This window comes from Artemia franciscana, chromosome 7 (assembly GCF_032884065.1).
Source record: "Artemia franciscana chromosome 7, ASM3288406v1, whole genome shotgun sequence".
NCBI classification, from domain to species: domain Eukaryota; kingdom Metazoa; phylum Arthropoda; class Branchiopoda; order Anostraca; family Artemiidae; genus Artemia; species Artemia franciscana.
The window spans coordinates 48,548,368-48,565,099 of NC_088869.1; the positions used below are offsets into that span (position 1 = coordinate 48,548,368).

Here is a 16,732-nt window from a genome sequence, read left to right on the forward strand (position 1 = left end):
CATTTTCCCCTTATTATTCAGATCTAACTCACTTAAAGACAGCTCCTAGGTAGACAGCTTTTAGGACAGCTCCGTAGTTCAAAGACATAGCCTTTTAAAACTGCGTATATGATTGCAATGGTACAAAAACAGATAAAATAAAATTTTAAGAAACTGTTTATGATCATAAAATTATTCTCATGGAATTGGTTCATTCACACTGGAGGCAAAACAAATACACAGCCAAAAGCATATGAGGCGTAGGGTGGAGGGTAAGGTTGAATACAGCAGCAAAGTGTTGGATTGGAGCATTCGATTCAATCTGTAACATTGGCCTTCCCCCCAGTGGGTATTATATGCTTGACACATAGAAAATCTACTAAGAGGGGACTGAGTAGCTTATTGATCCATATTCACTCAAAAATATCATACTCTAAATAAACAAGAATGCGAAATGAAAGTAATAGTCTCGAAAAATGACAGTATAGGTAACCCAGGAGGGGTTTCCAAGCCCAAAAATCAGTCCAACAAGGAGGAAGTTAAAATTAACGCTTTCTTTTACACAAAACGAGCTATGGCCCTGAAGGAGCTTACTGTGTTTTCGAAACATAGCACTGCCATTATCTTTGCTAAGAACTCTGAGGCTCGCACGGAGTTTAGAAAATTATGCCAGTATAAAAACTGACCAAAATCCCTGTTAATTAGTATCAATTAAGATCTATTGGTGAGCGTGTGCATCATTAAATAAATAAAAAAAAAACAAGATATTTTCAACTGAAAGTGAGGAACAAGTTAAAACGAACAGAAATTATTACGTATACGAGGGGTTTACCCCTCAATACCTCAATCTTTATGGTAAAGTTTTGCCAATGTTCAACATAACTAAAAATGGAATGCTCATAAAAATTGTTATACCGACCGTATTGGCTTTTTATGCTGATTCTAAATATATAAAATTCTTTTAGTTTATTGTTACCCACCCAAAACCAAAAAACTGAGAAAATTTGCCTGATTCTAAAAAAAGAGGAATCGCCCCCAAAAAAGCAAGCGATATTACTGAAAATCCCTTTAATAGATACATCTTATCAGATAACCCTACCGTAGAGGTTTCAAGCTCCAGTCTTCAAATGTGGAATTTTGAATTTTTCAGAAGAAACATCGTCGATGCGTGTTTATTTGTTTTTTTTCATGGGATGATTGTATCAAACCGAAAGTCCAAGATAATTGAACTTTAGTTGAAAAACCTTTTCTATTTGTTTAATTGCATTTCATGTAACTGTAAAGTTTTATAAACACGATACTTTTGGTAGCGCAGAAAAAACGTTCAATATTTCAATTATTTTTGTTTTGATTTTGAAGGGTAATCAAACAGTTATTGGCAAAGAACTGTAGGTGAGGAACGACCCGGCTCAATAGTAAGCGAAACTCTAAAAAAAAAGGATACCAATAGATATATCAAAAGGCTGATTGGCTTATTATGCTGGTTCCAGTATATAAGTTTCATTAAGTTTAGTCGTAACCATCAAAAGCTACGGGCCTGAAAAAATTTGTGTGATTTTCAAAAAAGGGTGAAACACCCCCTTGAAGTAATAGAATTTTAATGAAAATCACACCATCAGATTCAGCGTATCAAAGAATCCTACTGTAGTGAATTCAAGCTCATATCTGCAAAAATGTGGAATTTTGTAATTATTTTGCCAGTACCAAGACTACGGATGCGTGTTTTTTTCCCAGGGGTGATCGTATCGACCCAGTTGCTCTAGAACATCAGTAGAGAGCTCATTATAACGGAAATTAAAAGTTCTAACGCCCATTTTAAGTAACTAAAATATCGGAGGGGAACTGGACCCCTCCCACGCTGCTTTTTCCTCAAAATTTCCGATCAAAATTTTTTGATAGCTTTTTTGTTCAGCATAGTTAAAAGCCACAACAACTATGTCTTTGGAGATAGAATGACCCGTCACAACCCCTGGGCAAAGGTTTATAAGTTTTAAAGTTTGCCCGTTGCTTACGTATAGTATTTGTTATTGGGAGGTATGCATACATTTTTTCGGGTGGGAAGGGGAGGACAAATTTTCTGCTAGGAAGATTGTTCACGGGGAGAATTTTCCATGGAGAGGGAAGTTTCCAGGGGGTGAAATTTTCAGGGTAAATTTTACACTGGGTGAATCTGCCAGAATTCTTATATGAAATTTCTTTATATATCTTGCTTACTCTTTACCGATTCAATTTTACGCATAGAGATGCTAAGGGTAATTGTCCGAAGTAAATTTTCGCCAGGATTGAATTGTCCAGAGGATATATCTGTGGGGAGAAGGATTTTTCCCTGGAAGAGGAGCCAGGTATCCTGGCGTTATTTAAAAGCCAATCAGAAATCAAGTTAAAAATACAAGTTTTTCAACTGAAAGTAAGGAGCAAGATTAAAAATTGAAACTAACAGAAATTGCTACGTATGTGAAGGGGGGGGGTTATCCTCCTCAAAACCTTACTCTTTAGGCTAAAGTTTAAATTACTAATTCTTAAACCTAATTCTTTAAAAATGACCCCTGAAACACAAGGGTTGTTTAGTTAGAACGATAAGTAACTTTTATTAAAGTACCGAAAAACTGTAGCGTGAAGAGGGAGGTCTTAAGGAGGGAGTAACCCCCTCATATACCTAGTAAATTGTGTTTGTTTTAATTTTTAATGTTGCTCCTTACTTTAAGGTGAAAAAACTGTTTTTTATTTAGTGAAGATTAGAGACAAACATGTTTCTAAAGGCAATGGAAAACGTATGTCAATTAAAGTAAAAGTATGTAAAAATGAAAAAAGTAAGTAACATAAAATACACAAAGCAATAGACTATTGCTATTCATCCTATCCTAGATGTCTAATTCATCCTAGATGTCTAAACTTGTTTCCAACACCGTGCTCGATTTGCATCTGAAAAATTATCCTTAATTTAGTATATCACATCTTTTTTACTATTTCATCCTATTTATCTAAGCTTATTTTCAAAACTATGCTCAGTATGACCCAAATATTCTACCTTTTCCCAAGAAGTTATGGTTCCTAGGAAATACCAATTTGAGCCAAATATCTAAAACTTGTTAGAAATCTCCCAAGTCTATCCTACCTAAATGACTTCTTTATATCGTTTTTTAGCCCTCTACTCTCAACTATATGAATTGTTATCCTCTAAATCCTGCTTTCATAATTCCCTTGGTGTTTTTTACTCCGTAACTATTTAATAAAACAAATGGATGGACTTTTCAAATTTTAAGAAGCTCTTAAAATGAGGCTTTATAGAGAAAAATAAACTGGGCCAAAATAGCCACACCCAGACAAAGCCATAATGATTTGAACAAGGATCATGTTAAAAAAAAGTGTCTGGATGCTTTAGTTTAAGCTTGGCGTTCACCTCGTTAGTATAATCTAAGCGAAAACTACTCAAAAGTAAATAAAGAAACCCAGAACCAAAGTTAAGTGTTCACACCATCTCCCCTAAATTCCTGGGTATACACAAGATTATACACAATTAAAGACAATATTATCCAATTGGATATTTCTCTACCAGATGATTGGTACATTCTAACTAAAACCAGTCCTCTATATTCTTCACCAATTTTCTTCACTTTTCGTTTCGTGGAGTTAATCGATTTGGAATTCTGAATGGCTCAAACATCTTTCTAAGTAAACAGAAAGTTCTGCTGTTTTTTCCCTTATGAAGGGGAAACCTAGCAGTACTGGGATCTACAGTAGCGAATCTGACATACAGTACTATATTACTGTGAAACTCGAATACTTCTGTACAATTTAGAATATGTCAGAGACTAAAGAAGATATACACGTCTCTGTTCCCCAGTGAGATTTGAGAGAGAAGTTCTTGTTAGAAAATCAAAAATTGATCTCTGTTATCAAAGGAAAGTGCAAAACTTCTTATCTTAGCTTTAAAGTTGAAACAAAAAGAGATAGAATAGAATCGGTAGAATTAGGGGACGTGGCGGGTGTCTGGGTGCATGGGGTAATCAGTGCTACAATATTATCTTTGGTACCTGATAATAAAAAAAACACCGTTTTTAAAAAGCTGTGGTGCCATAAAATTATAAAACATTCCAAAAATTTTGAAGGTGAGTAACTAACTTTGCGATTCCAAAACTTATATTTAACTATATGTTATATGTGTATATATATATATATATATATATATATATATATATATATATATATATATATATATATATATATATATATATATATATATATATATATATATATATATATATATATATTATTATTATATGCATATATATATATATATATTATATTTATATTTAACGTAACATAGATCAATCAGACTAAGACTTTTTCGTCAATTTTCGTCGATGAAAGGCCTGTTTTTCTGCAAACATGTTAGGATCATGGTCTTAAAACAGAGCATGTTAAGTAACAAATATGTGATATTCCTTCCATGAAACATTAAGTTGTAAAATATGATGATCTAATCGTTAATTGGTGTTGGCTTGATGCTCAATAAGCTACATATAGTGGAATCAAAAAAAGATGGAAGTTCTTTCCTTTTTGGTGTTCTTTCTCCTCCGTCGAAATTAGTTTTTTAAATATTGCTTATGATTTTTTTTCTACTAGACTTGCAGACATATTCGTTGTTTTCAACACCTGAATATCACCTTTTAATAAAAATAACTAATTCATTGACTTACAAACCACTTCTAGAAAGGCAGACGCCAGTTGCGGCTCACCAATTCCATTTGATACTTCACAAGCATAGAATCCCTGATCTTCAGCAGCTATAGGAGATAAAATTAGACTTCCATCTCTTCGTTGACTTGCTCGACTGTCAAGACCTAAAGATGTATGGTAGATAATCATTTTTGATGTGTCAAGACAAAAATATTTAAGCAATGCATAATGACTCTTTTCATTTTTTGCCAGAAATTATAAATCAGATCGAGCAGTTTTTTGGTTTTTTTTTCAAAACTGAATCCCTTTTAACTCCGTGAAATGGCACACAATAATAGGTAAATTTTTAAGGGTGATATATAACAGATTTGAAAAATTAATCATGGATTTCTTGTCAGTTTTAGCAGGTTTTAAGTTAAAAATACTCCTTCTTAGCACAATACTTGCGTTCGATTTTTTTTCGGAACAGGCATTTATGCAAGCAAACTAATGCCCTTCAAAGATTGCAGCGTCAACGTTCTTCAATATTTTTGCTTATCGGTAGAAATTAGCTGCTGTATAATACAGAAAAAAATTGATACATGCCAATTTTAAGACCCTATTTACAAAAATCGGTGAAAATCATCGATATACATCGATGAAGTTAGCTAAAATAGATTGACAGATTCGGGATATTATGCAACAACTCTAACTACTGCAGTGTTGAGGCACGCAAAAAAAGACGAACACAAGAGACTCCAGACTCCAGACAATACGTAGACGTGCAGTTACAGTCGATATCCAATCTTAATCTTTTCATGCAATATGTATATTATAATACAGTGCATATCCAATCTTAATCTTTTCATGCAATATATATATTGTAATACAGTGCAAGATCGAGAAAAACTGGGCGGAGGCAGGTAAAGTATAACGAATAGTATTAACAATGAAATTATTTCTTCTTTTGTAAATACGTAATCTGATAGTTTTCTCGATACGAGACATAACTTGGATATTGGTTACTTCGGTGCATTCAATCAACAAGACCAACTTTTTCACTAGGTAAAGAAATAAATAAGTTATGTCACCAATCAAAGATAGATCGAAAAATGAAAAAGAAGAAAGACTAGGGAAACTACGACATACATCAGCTGAAAAGAGAGATAATACAAATATTCATACTCAAATTATATTCTTTTTCTAACCTGTAGGCTATGATCTTGGTTTTACGTAACATTTGACTATTGCTCATAAATCTGAGAAAAAGTTTTACATTCAGGCTTCAGTCTCAATTCTGGTCAGAAAAGAAACAAACTTGCAAGTAAATGTAACCCAAGTCAATTGTTTGAACAACCTTCACTGCGGGTGCATTGTCCCCTCTTCCCCACTCCCTGTTACAGTCATTTTTTGTACTAATAGAAAGTCAATCACTGTATAGTGCATGGTATAGTAATAACGTTACAAGTGAAGAAAAGACCCAACATATTTCGTCCAATATAAACATTAATCAAAAACTTCGAAGTTTGCATACTTATAACCACCGATCGGCTTATTTTCACAAAACTTTCTTAGGTAAAATTTACTTCCTTTTTCTTAGTATTCTAAATGTGTGTTATTTTACAGGAATTGTCAGATGAAATTTGATTTCCCCAGTATCCTTGATTGGGTGCCTAACAACCCCCAATAATAATGGTATTATAATTACAACTGTGGAAGGCAAAAATGCAAGAGTAATTCCTATGTTGATGTACATGGTTTCTGAGACTTTGCGTTGTCACACTTTACTGTGAATATCCTGAATATTATTTTGCCCAGACCAAAAAAACGTATGGCACATTTCAAAACTGAGTTAAGAAGTGAGAAGGATTCCTAAAGCGGATGATAATCACAGTGAGAATTTCCTGAAATGTATTAGCTTTTTAGGAGGTACTACAGATGGGTTATCATCGGGGACAAAATGATTCAGTGGTCTAACTCAAATGCGTACGCACAGGGAAGACTTCAGGTCCATGTCCCTTCAAATTAAAAAAGAATTATGATATAACTTCTTGTATTTTACATGCAATTTTCTTTATTGTTGTTGTTTTTTTTATTCAGGACCACCAAAACTTTTACGATAACCTCGAATTGGGTTCCTGTTATCTCAACGACTACTTGACTATAATTGTGTGGGTTAAATACTGAAACAAAACCAGTGAGCATTTTTTTTTTTCAGTAATAGCTACCCATTTAATGCTTCGATTTTTCTTTTTTTGCTTTTTATAAGCTTTTTCCGACAAGAAGTTTAAAAACCTTATTTTTGCTTTACTGCAATATTAAAAAATACGTGGTACACAAAAGTTTGGGGTACGAAGAAAATATGCATCACACTTCTAATTCATAGATTTCTAATTTCATAGGCTTCTAATTCATTGATTTTGAAAAAAGAATAGAGGCCAAATTTTGCAACATTTTATCATCAAAATTTCACATTATTCAGAGTTAAGATAATTTTTGGAATGGAAAAGATACCAAAAATTAGAAGACTCTTATCTCTATTCTTTTTTCTATTTCTATGTTCTAATTAACACTGGATAATGACTCCCTCAGAGGTCTGCCGGAAATTTTGTTTTAAGCTGAGTGACATCCAATGGCATCCAAATACTTACAAAATATTGAGAGTAGTTTGCAAACGTGCAGATCATCTAAACCCCAAAATGTACATCGAATTTTTTATTCTAACCTTCACTGTTAATGAATCTATGGGTGAAGGTTTAAGTTGTTAATTTTCTAGTGAAAGCGGTTTAATAAATTTGGCATTTATTTATAAAACTTGCAAAAGTCACTTACATTTTACCAATGTGCTGGCATTGCGTTATTCTAATCAAATAATAGCATACCGTTAAATTGTAAGTAAAATCTATCCATTATAATAAGGATGTAATTGGACTTAGTCAGCAATATCAGAAGCATACCAGCACAAGGTACATATACAGACTACTTTTAGAAATATACGTGAAACAAAGAGTTAACTTTAAGATAATGTTTGTCCAAGAGTTTGAGCCAGATCGAATTCTCATAATGGTGACATGTGTCTTGGCACTCAAAAAATTTTTATATATATAGTTTTTGGCAGCTTCAATAAGCATTTATACTTGGTCCAATATTTATTTACTGTCAACGATTTAATTTACTGCCAAAGTCATCGCTCAAACTCTGATAATCTACCCATTAAAAGTTTCCTAAGGTTATTTTTCGAAACTCTCACATAATTTGTTTTCGCGTAATGGTTGAAAGGTAAAGAGGGGCATGAATAGAAAGTGAAGTCGTATTTTTCCAAAAACAAGTACAAGGTCTGAATCTTGAATGGGCAAGGGTTACGACGGTCATTATTGAGGAAATCCTGTTATTTCCTTCTCTTTTTTTTTGCACAAAGACTATTGTTGTAGCCATGATCCTTTTATGATATATTATGTTACTCCGTCAAAAGAACACAAACTTTTTTAGTTGTTTTGCTCTTTACTAGGACGAGATAATAGCAGCCCATCCAACAGAATGGCAGTTTTTTCAAACCAGCCAGTTTTTTTTTACCTCATTTAGACTAGCGTTGTAGCCTATATATAATATTAAATTAAAAAACAAGTTTTTTTAACTGAAAGTAAGGAGCGATATTAAAACTTAAAACGAACAGAAATTATTCCGTATATAAAAGGGGCTGTTCCCTCCTCAATGCCCCGCTCTTTACGCTAAAGTTTGATTTTTTTTTTTCTCCACTCTACTTTTTAAACAGTAAAAAACTTTAGCGTAAAGAGCGGAGCGTAGAGGAGGGAACAGCCCTTTTTATATAGGGAATAATTTCTTTTCGTTTTAAGTTTTAATATCGCTCCTTACTTTCAGTTAAAAAAACTTGTTTTTTTTTATTTAATTTCTGAACGTTTCAAAACTAAGGCATGTTTTGATTTTGGCTCTCCGCACATGAATAATTAAAACAAAATTTGCATATTAATTTATTTTAATGGCTAAATGGCTTTCTCATAGTTTGATAAGACAATTTTGAGAAAAAAGAAGTGGGGGAGTAGGCATAGTAACCCTCCAATTTTTAGGTTATTTAAGAAAGCAACTAGAACTTGTAATTTTTGAAGAACGTTTTTATTAGTAAAAATATACGTAACTTACAAATTATCTTACGTAACGAACTTCTATATTCGTATGTTTTTATTACGTATATGAGGGTGTTCACCACTTCGTCAATACCTCGCTCTTTACACTAAGGCCGTAGAATAAATAGTTGAAATTAATAAAGTTACTTTAGCGTAAAGAGTTAGGTATTAGGAGGAGGTGAACCCCTCATATGCGTAATAATTTCTGATCGATTTAAGTTTTAATACTGCTCCTTACTTTCAGTTGAAACAACTTTTTCATGTTTATTTTTTCATTCATCTTTAAGAAAATGCTAAAAAATCCTGCGCCCCCTTCATGGAAATTTTCTTCCACCATGATAAATTTCTCATGGAAATAGAATTATGATGTTGTAGCAATCTCGTTTTTAAATTCTGGTTAGTACGTCCCACATAAGAGCTTCCACAAGTACATGGGATTTTATAAACCCCACTTTGTTGCTCTACGGAAGTCCGATCCTTTCCAGAATTTAAAAAAATTAGCCAAAGTATTACTACCTCTTAAAGCTACCTTTAAGCCATTATTTTGTAAAATTCTTTTAAGTTTTTCACTCAAACATGGAACATATGGTAGAGAACAAAAAATATCTTTCTTTTCTGTTGCTTCCAGAATATCGTCAGAACATTCTAGAAATTTTTTCCTTCTTTTCGAAAAAGTCTGGTCAATTAACCAACCCGGATAATGGTTACTTATTAAAACCTCTTTTAACAACAATAATTCCTCCTCAATGAATTTTGGAGAACAAATTCTAACAGATTTTTGTCGTTTTTCTCCGGTCATGCTCGCCAAGTAATATCCTTAACTGACCGCTTTTTTAGAATTATTCTCCAAAATTCATTGAGGAGGAATTAGTTATTAAAAGAGATTTTAATAAGTAACCATTATCTGGGTTGGTTAATTGACCAGACTTTTTCGAAAAGAAGGAAAAAAATTCTAGAATGTTCTGACGATATTCTGGAAGCAACAGAAAAGAAAGATATTTTTTGTTCTCTACCATATGTTCCAGGTTTGAGTAAAAAACTTAAGAAATTTTTCAAAATGATGGCTAAAGGTAGCTTTAAGAGGTAGTAATACTTTGGCTAGTTTTTTAAATTCTGGAAAGGATCGGACTTCCGTAGAGCAACAAAGTGGGGTTTATAAAATCCCATGTACTTGTGGAAGCTCTTATGTGGGACGTACTAACCAGAATTTAAAAACGAGATTGCTACAACATCATAATTCTATTTCATCGTCTTTAAAGCAAAATACCAAACCTGAAGATTTCACGTCGGCCCTCTCGGAGGATATCTTTAGTTTTCCAAATCATTTTTTTTTGTTTGAAGATGTTTCTTTGATTTCTAGGGACCAAGGTTTAAAGCAAACTTTCAGGGAAACAATCGAAATTAAAAAAATTCTATTCAAGAATAATTCCATAAACAGAGATACAGGTGAATTTGGATTGAACTCAATTTATGATAATTTACTGAGGTCAAATAAAGTAAATATCACCTCACCTAAGAGCTATGACCTCTGTCCACGTAATATGTCAAATAATTCTAATGAACCGGAACCGAAAAGGTCAAAGAGATTTGCCTCGGCTGTTGCATTGAAAAAAAAAAGGAGCAATAAACTATATGTAATTAGTTTATTAGGTATAAATTTTGTTTATTTTTATTCATGTCTTTTAGTTTTTCTGCTGATGATGAACACTGTATATGCGTTCGAAATATCCAGTTAAATAATTTTATATCTATTCACTGTCAATAAAAAGGTATAATCCTTATTTTGAACTGTTTTACTTTCGTCATGGAAAGGTAGTGTGGTCTTCGAAGTTATCTAATACAAATATAGAATTTCGTTACGTAAGATGATTTCGCAAGTTACGTAAAAAAAAAAAAATATTCGTAAAAAAAAAAAAAAAAAAAATCTAGTTGCATTTTGAATTAACCAAACATAGGAGTGCAACTAAGTCTCCTCCCCCACTCCCTTTTTTTTTTATCAAAATCGTGCAATCAAAACTATGAGACAGCCATTCAGCCAAAAAAAGGATTAATATGCAAATTTCATTTTAATTATTCATGTGAGGTGAGCCAAAATCAAACCATGCATTAATTAAGAAAGGTTCAGAAATTAAATAAAAAAAAAAAACAAGTTTTTTAACTGTAAGGAGCGACATTAAAACTTAAAACGAACAGGAATTATTCCGTACTTGAAAGGGGTCGTCCCCTCCTCAACGCCTCGCTCTTTACGCTAAAGTTTTTTATTGTTTTAAAAAGTAGAGTTGTGAGAAAAAGTCAAAGCTTATTTTTTGAAAGGTAACTTAGTGCACTTTGTTTGAAGAGGAGTAGGGCACGGATTTTTAGTATGCACTAATGTAGACACAAATTTAGCCCTAAACCCCTCAAAACCCCTACCTGCTCCTTATAATTCCAGTTCTTTGTACAACAATAAGCACGTTGCATCTTCTTTGAACCTAAATCGCGCGAGAGCTTTAGCTTTACGATTAGATGGTAAAAGTAGGACAGTTTCCCTTCTTCCTCCATCCTTACCTTCTCTACCCCCGGATTTTTAGTGGAAAGGTGGAGATCTTGCACCCTGTTTAAATCAAAAACGCTCATTTTTTTTAAAATTATATCAAACAGTTTACAAACTCGACCCGGCTCAGTTGTAGCAGAAACTCTAAAAAATAGAGTTGTGATACTAATAGATATATCAAAAGAATTGGCTTATTATGCTGATTTTAAATATATAAGTTTCATTGAGTTTAGTCTTACCGATTAAATGCTACGAGCCTGAGAAAATTTGCCTGATTTTCAAAAAAAAGGAGCAACACCCCTTAAAAGTGTTAGAATCTTAATGAAAATCACTCCATCAGATTCAGCGTATCAGACAACCCTACTGTAGTGATTTTAAGCTCCTGTCTACAAAAATGTGGAATTTTGTAATCTTTGCCAGAAAAAAGATCACGGATGGGTGTTTATTTGTTTTAGTTTTTTTTTCCGGGGATGATCATGTCGACCCAGTGGTCCTAGAATATCATGAGAGGGCTCATTCGAACGGGAATTAAAAGTTCTAGTGCCCTTATTAAATAACCAAAAAGATTGGAGGGCAGCCTGGTCCCCTTCCCCATCCATTTTTCCCAAAGTTGTTCGATCAAAATTTCGATATAGCCATTTTGATCATCATAGTTGAAAGGTCCAATAACTATGCCTTTCGATATAATATGAACCCCCAAAGCCACAGGGGAAAGTTCTTTAAGTCATAAGATTTGCCCATTTTTTTACACATAGTATTTGTTATAGTGAAGCATTTCAGAAGAGGGAAATTTGTCTTTATGCAAGTTGTTCACAAAGAGCATAAGTAGCTGTAACACAGTGACTGCAATTTCGTAATTATTATTAGTGTATTTATTTGACAATCACTTGGTGATTATCATTAAATCAAGCTGTTTTTACTATCCAATACATAGGAAATATCATATTTTGAGGCAATGTGATATAACCTTTACCGAATGCCTGTTGCAGTTTTAGAAATACGAAATAGCTTGTAGGTATGTTAAATTTTAAAAATAACAACCTTGAGATGACATCAGGAACTAGAGAATAAAGTTGGTTTTAAGAACACGGCGTATGCTGAGTCTTTAAGTAAGATGTTGTCATTTTGTTTTATGCTTTTTTTTAGAAAAAACTTCTTGAGATATAGCATTTTTAAATTTATGAGGGTTGACAACTACAGCTTTAATAGATGGCAAAAACTCAGTGTTGCTACAGTAACAGTTTCGTCGACGAATCTGAACAAAGGCTGCTTCACATTGCCTTAGTGGAATAATTTTTTTTTCTCTACTGCATCATCATAACAGACCCATTAAAAGTGGTTTGTTTTCATTTCTTAATCAGCAGTTTTTCCAGCGGTTTTATTTTTGTTACCTGGAATTTGGGAGATATGGATTCCATCTTTGATCCACCTTGTAGTGAAGTTGCCAGGATGCCCCCTTGCTTCACAAGGAAGTTCTACTTCTTCACCTTCCATTCGAGTTTGGTTTCTTGGAGGCTCAACTATAACAGCACTGCCTAAAATAAAACAAGATATTTTTTAAATGAACGATGCGGGGACTAATTTAAACATGTTCATGCCTGTAGAGAAAATTAAAATGATCAGTGAACTATGTCCTCCCATTCCCAACTGGCTTTTTACCCCACACCCCCCCCCTAGGAAAAACCTAATACTACGGTTAATTTAAGTATCTGTGTATCTAATGGTCAAGTAGATATGTGTTTGCTTTGTTATTTTACCTTGGCGACATTTTTTGTAAAACTGCAACAAGATAGGAACGATGTGGAACTTAAATATCGACTAAAACCTACAATGACAAATATTTTGTTTCAATGGTTCATAAGGAAGTCCAAATCCATCGATTAAGGCATCTTTTACTATGATGCTTGTTGTTAAGCGTCAAGAAATCTTTTAGAAATGATTGAGAAATCATTTTGCCCGATGTAAATTAACAATTCTTAAAAATAACAAAAACAACTGAGGCTCCGTTTGTCCGGTCTTCTTCTATTTAAGCAACTTGACCCCGTTTAGATCAGAACAAGTTTTTTCATACCTTGACTACAAGATTCAAAAAAGGAGGTGTTTTTAAAAATAGCAGATCGTGTCAGAGAGGTTTCTTCAGGTTGCGGACAGCAGAAATCTAGGGATGTTCTATCCCTAGTTCAACATCGTCCTTGGTAAGGCTGTCAGCGCACCACATCCACCAGTCACAGTCGGACAGAGCCGTGTTTGAATTAGTATCAAACAGTTCGTGGTAACGAACTGTAGTAAGGAGCGACCCGGCTCAATAGTAAACGAAACTCTAAAAAACGGAATTTTGATGCTAAAAGATACATCAAAAGAATCGGATTTTCATGCTGATTCTAAATATATAAGTTTCATCAATTTAAATCCACCAAGTGGTCCTAGAATAACGCAAGAGGGCTCATTCTAACGGAAATGAAAAGTTCTAGTGCCCTTATTAAGTGACCAAAAAATTGGAGGGCACCTAGGCCCCCTCCCACGCTCATATTTTTCCCAAAGTCAACGGATCAAAATTTTGAGATAGCCATTTTGTTCTGCATAGTCGAAGACCATAGTAACTATGTATTTGGGAATGACTTACTTCCCAACAATCCCTGGGGGAGGTGCTGGAAGTTACAAACTTTGACCGGTGCTTACATACAGTAATGGTTATTGGGAAGTGTACAGACGTTTTCAGGGGATTTTTTGGTTTGGGGTGTGGGGTTGAGGGGAAGGGGCTATGTGGGAGGATCTTCCCTTGGAGTAATACGTTATGGGGGAAGAAAAATTCAATGAAAAGGGCGGAGGATTTTCTAGAATTACTATAAAAAACAATGAAAAAATAAACATGAAAACTTTTTTTCAATTGAAAGTAAGGAGTAGCATTGAACCATAAAACGAACAGAGATTATTGCGCATATGAGGGGTTCTAAAAATACTTTAGCATAGAGAGCGAGGTATTTAGGAGGAGATAAATACCTCGCTCTTTATGCTAAAGTATTTTTAGTAATTTCAACTATTTATTCTACGGCCTTTCTGATCCAGGGGTCATTCTTAAAGAATTGGGACAAAACTTACGATTTAGTGTAAAGAGCGAGGTATTAACGAGGGTACAAACCCCGTCGCATACATAATAAAAATATATGAATATAAAAGTTTGTTACGTAAGTTAATTCTTAAGTTACGTATATTTTTTACTAAAAAAAACGTTCGTTAAAAATTAAAAGTTCTAGTTGCCTTTTTAAGTAACCGAAAAATTGGAGTGCAACTAGGCCTCCTTCCCCACCTCTTATTTCTCAAAATCGTCTGATCAAAACTAAGAGAAAGCCATTTAGCCAAAAAAAAAATTAATATACAAATTTCATTTTAATAATTTATGTGCGGAGAGCCAAAATCAAACATGCATTCATTCAAAAACGTTCAGAAATTAAATTAAAAAAAACTAGTTTTTCTTAACTGAAAGTAAGGAGCGACATTAAAACTTAAAACGAACAGAAATTACTCCGTATATGAAACGGGTTGTCTCCTCCGCAGTCCCTCGCTCTTTACGCTAAAGTTTTTAATTGTTTTAATTTTTTAGTTGTTTCCACAAAGCAGAGTTGTGGCAAAGAGTCAAACTTTAGCGTGAAGAGCGAGGGATTGCGGAAGGGACAACCCATTCCATATACGGAATAATTTTTGTTCATTTTAAGTTTTAATGTCGCTCCTTACTTTCAGTTAAAAATACTAGTTTTTTTATTTAATCTCTGTCGACTCGACAAGGAATTATGGCGTTTTATTTGATTCTCTGTCGATACGGCGCGCGTTCAATTTGTCAAATGTTGATATCATGTCAACATTTTGCCGTCTTTAATGACAGAAGAAAAAATTCCATTATTTTCTGATAATAACACAAAAGTTTTGAAATCAAGCGGCAAATTCAAAACGTAAGGTAAATTGATGACTTTTTTTTTAAATGATAGTTTGTTAAGGACAAACTATAGACTACAATAACAACTCTACTTTTTAAAACAATAAAAAACTTTAGCGTAAAGAGCGAGGCGTTGAGGAGGGGACGACCCCTTTCAAGTACGGAATAATTTCTGTTCGTTTTAAGTTTTAATGTCGCTCCTTACTTGCAGTTAAAAAACTTGTTTTTTTTTATTTACTTTCTGAACGTTTTTTAATTAATGCATGGTTTGATTTTGGCTCACCTCACATGAATAATTAAAATGAAATTTGTATATTAATCCTTTTTTTGGCTGAATGGCTTTCTCATAGTTTTGATTGCACGATTTTGATAAAAAAAAGGAGTGGGGGAGGAGACATTAGAATCAATTAATTAACTGAATAAAAGCCAAAAGCTGGTTAATGATTAGTATTAAAGTGTATTATAGTTTGTATTTAAAATTAATGCCAAAAAATGCGTTCGATTTGCTATTTCAAGTTGACACAGAAAGATATAAATAAAACACTAAAAACCAAAGTGTTAACATGATGTCGGCAGTCTGTCGGCTTTATGTTGCTAATTCAAACAGGGCTCATACACAGTATTTAGTCAAGCGTATCAAGGTGGGCCAAAAGCATCAGCTCTCAATCCAATTTTAGTATCATAGACTACTCGCCTGGCAAGCAAGTTGCCTTTCCCTAGTTCAAGTCCTTATGAAATGCAAACACTAATTTTTCTTCCATATGTCAGGAACAGCAAAATACTGAAATTCAGGAAAAGTAAGAGCATTCTCAAAGCGATCTTTAATAACTACGTCTTTTTATTCAAAATATTTGTTTCACCAAATTTAACTTGAGAAACTATAGGAGGCTGGTTAAAGTAGTGCTACAAGAACAACGACATAAAGAAAGAAAAAGCATCGCTGACAATGTTACAATCCTTATTCTCCATAGTTCAGCTTTAATAGACTCTAATTCGTAATTAGACTACCAAGAATATAGACTACCGAGAATACAGACTACCAAGAATACAGACTACAAGTATATAGACTACCAAGAATATAGACTAGAAGAATATAGACTACAAGAATACAGACTAACAAGAATACAGACTACCAAGAATATGGACTACCAAGAATATAGACTACCAAGAATATAGACTAACATGAATATAGACTACCAAGAATATGGACTACCAAGAATATAGACTACCAAGAACATAGACTACCAGGAATATATACTACAAAGAATATGGGCTACCAAGAATACAGACTAACAAGAATATAGACTACCGAGAATACAGACTACCAAGAATATAGACTACAGGAATATAGACTACCAAGAATATATACTACAAGAATATAGACTACAAGAATATAGACTAACAAGAATATAGACTACGAAGAATATGGACTACCAAGAATATAGACTACCAAGAATATAGACTACAAGAATATAGACTAACAAGAAT

At 33.5% G+C, this 16,732-nt stretch overlaps 1 protein-coding gene across 13 annotated transcripts in view; it reads right to left on the reverse strand.

Annotated features, from left to right (window-relative positions):
• The window catches only part of LOC136029401 (protein turtle homolog B-like), a 327,014-nt gene that overhangs the window by 82,538 nt on the left and 227,744 nt on the right, over nt 1–16,732 (reverse strand). For all 13 annotated transcript variants that reach the window (XM_065707755.1, XM_065707762.1, XM_065707756.1 and 10 more), the window contains 2 exons: nt 12,705–12,848; nt 4,680–4,823 (listed from right to left, as the gene is read on the reverse strand). In XM_065707755.1, the coding sequence (XP_065563827.1) occupies nt 4,680–4,823; nt 12,705–12,848 (288 nt within the window). The remainder of the gene's footprint in view (nt 1–4,679; nt 4,824–12,704; nt 12,849–16,732) is intronic.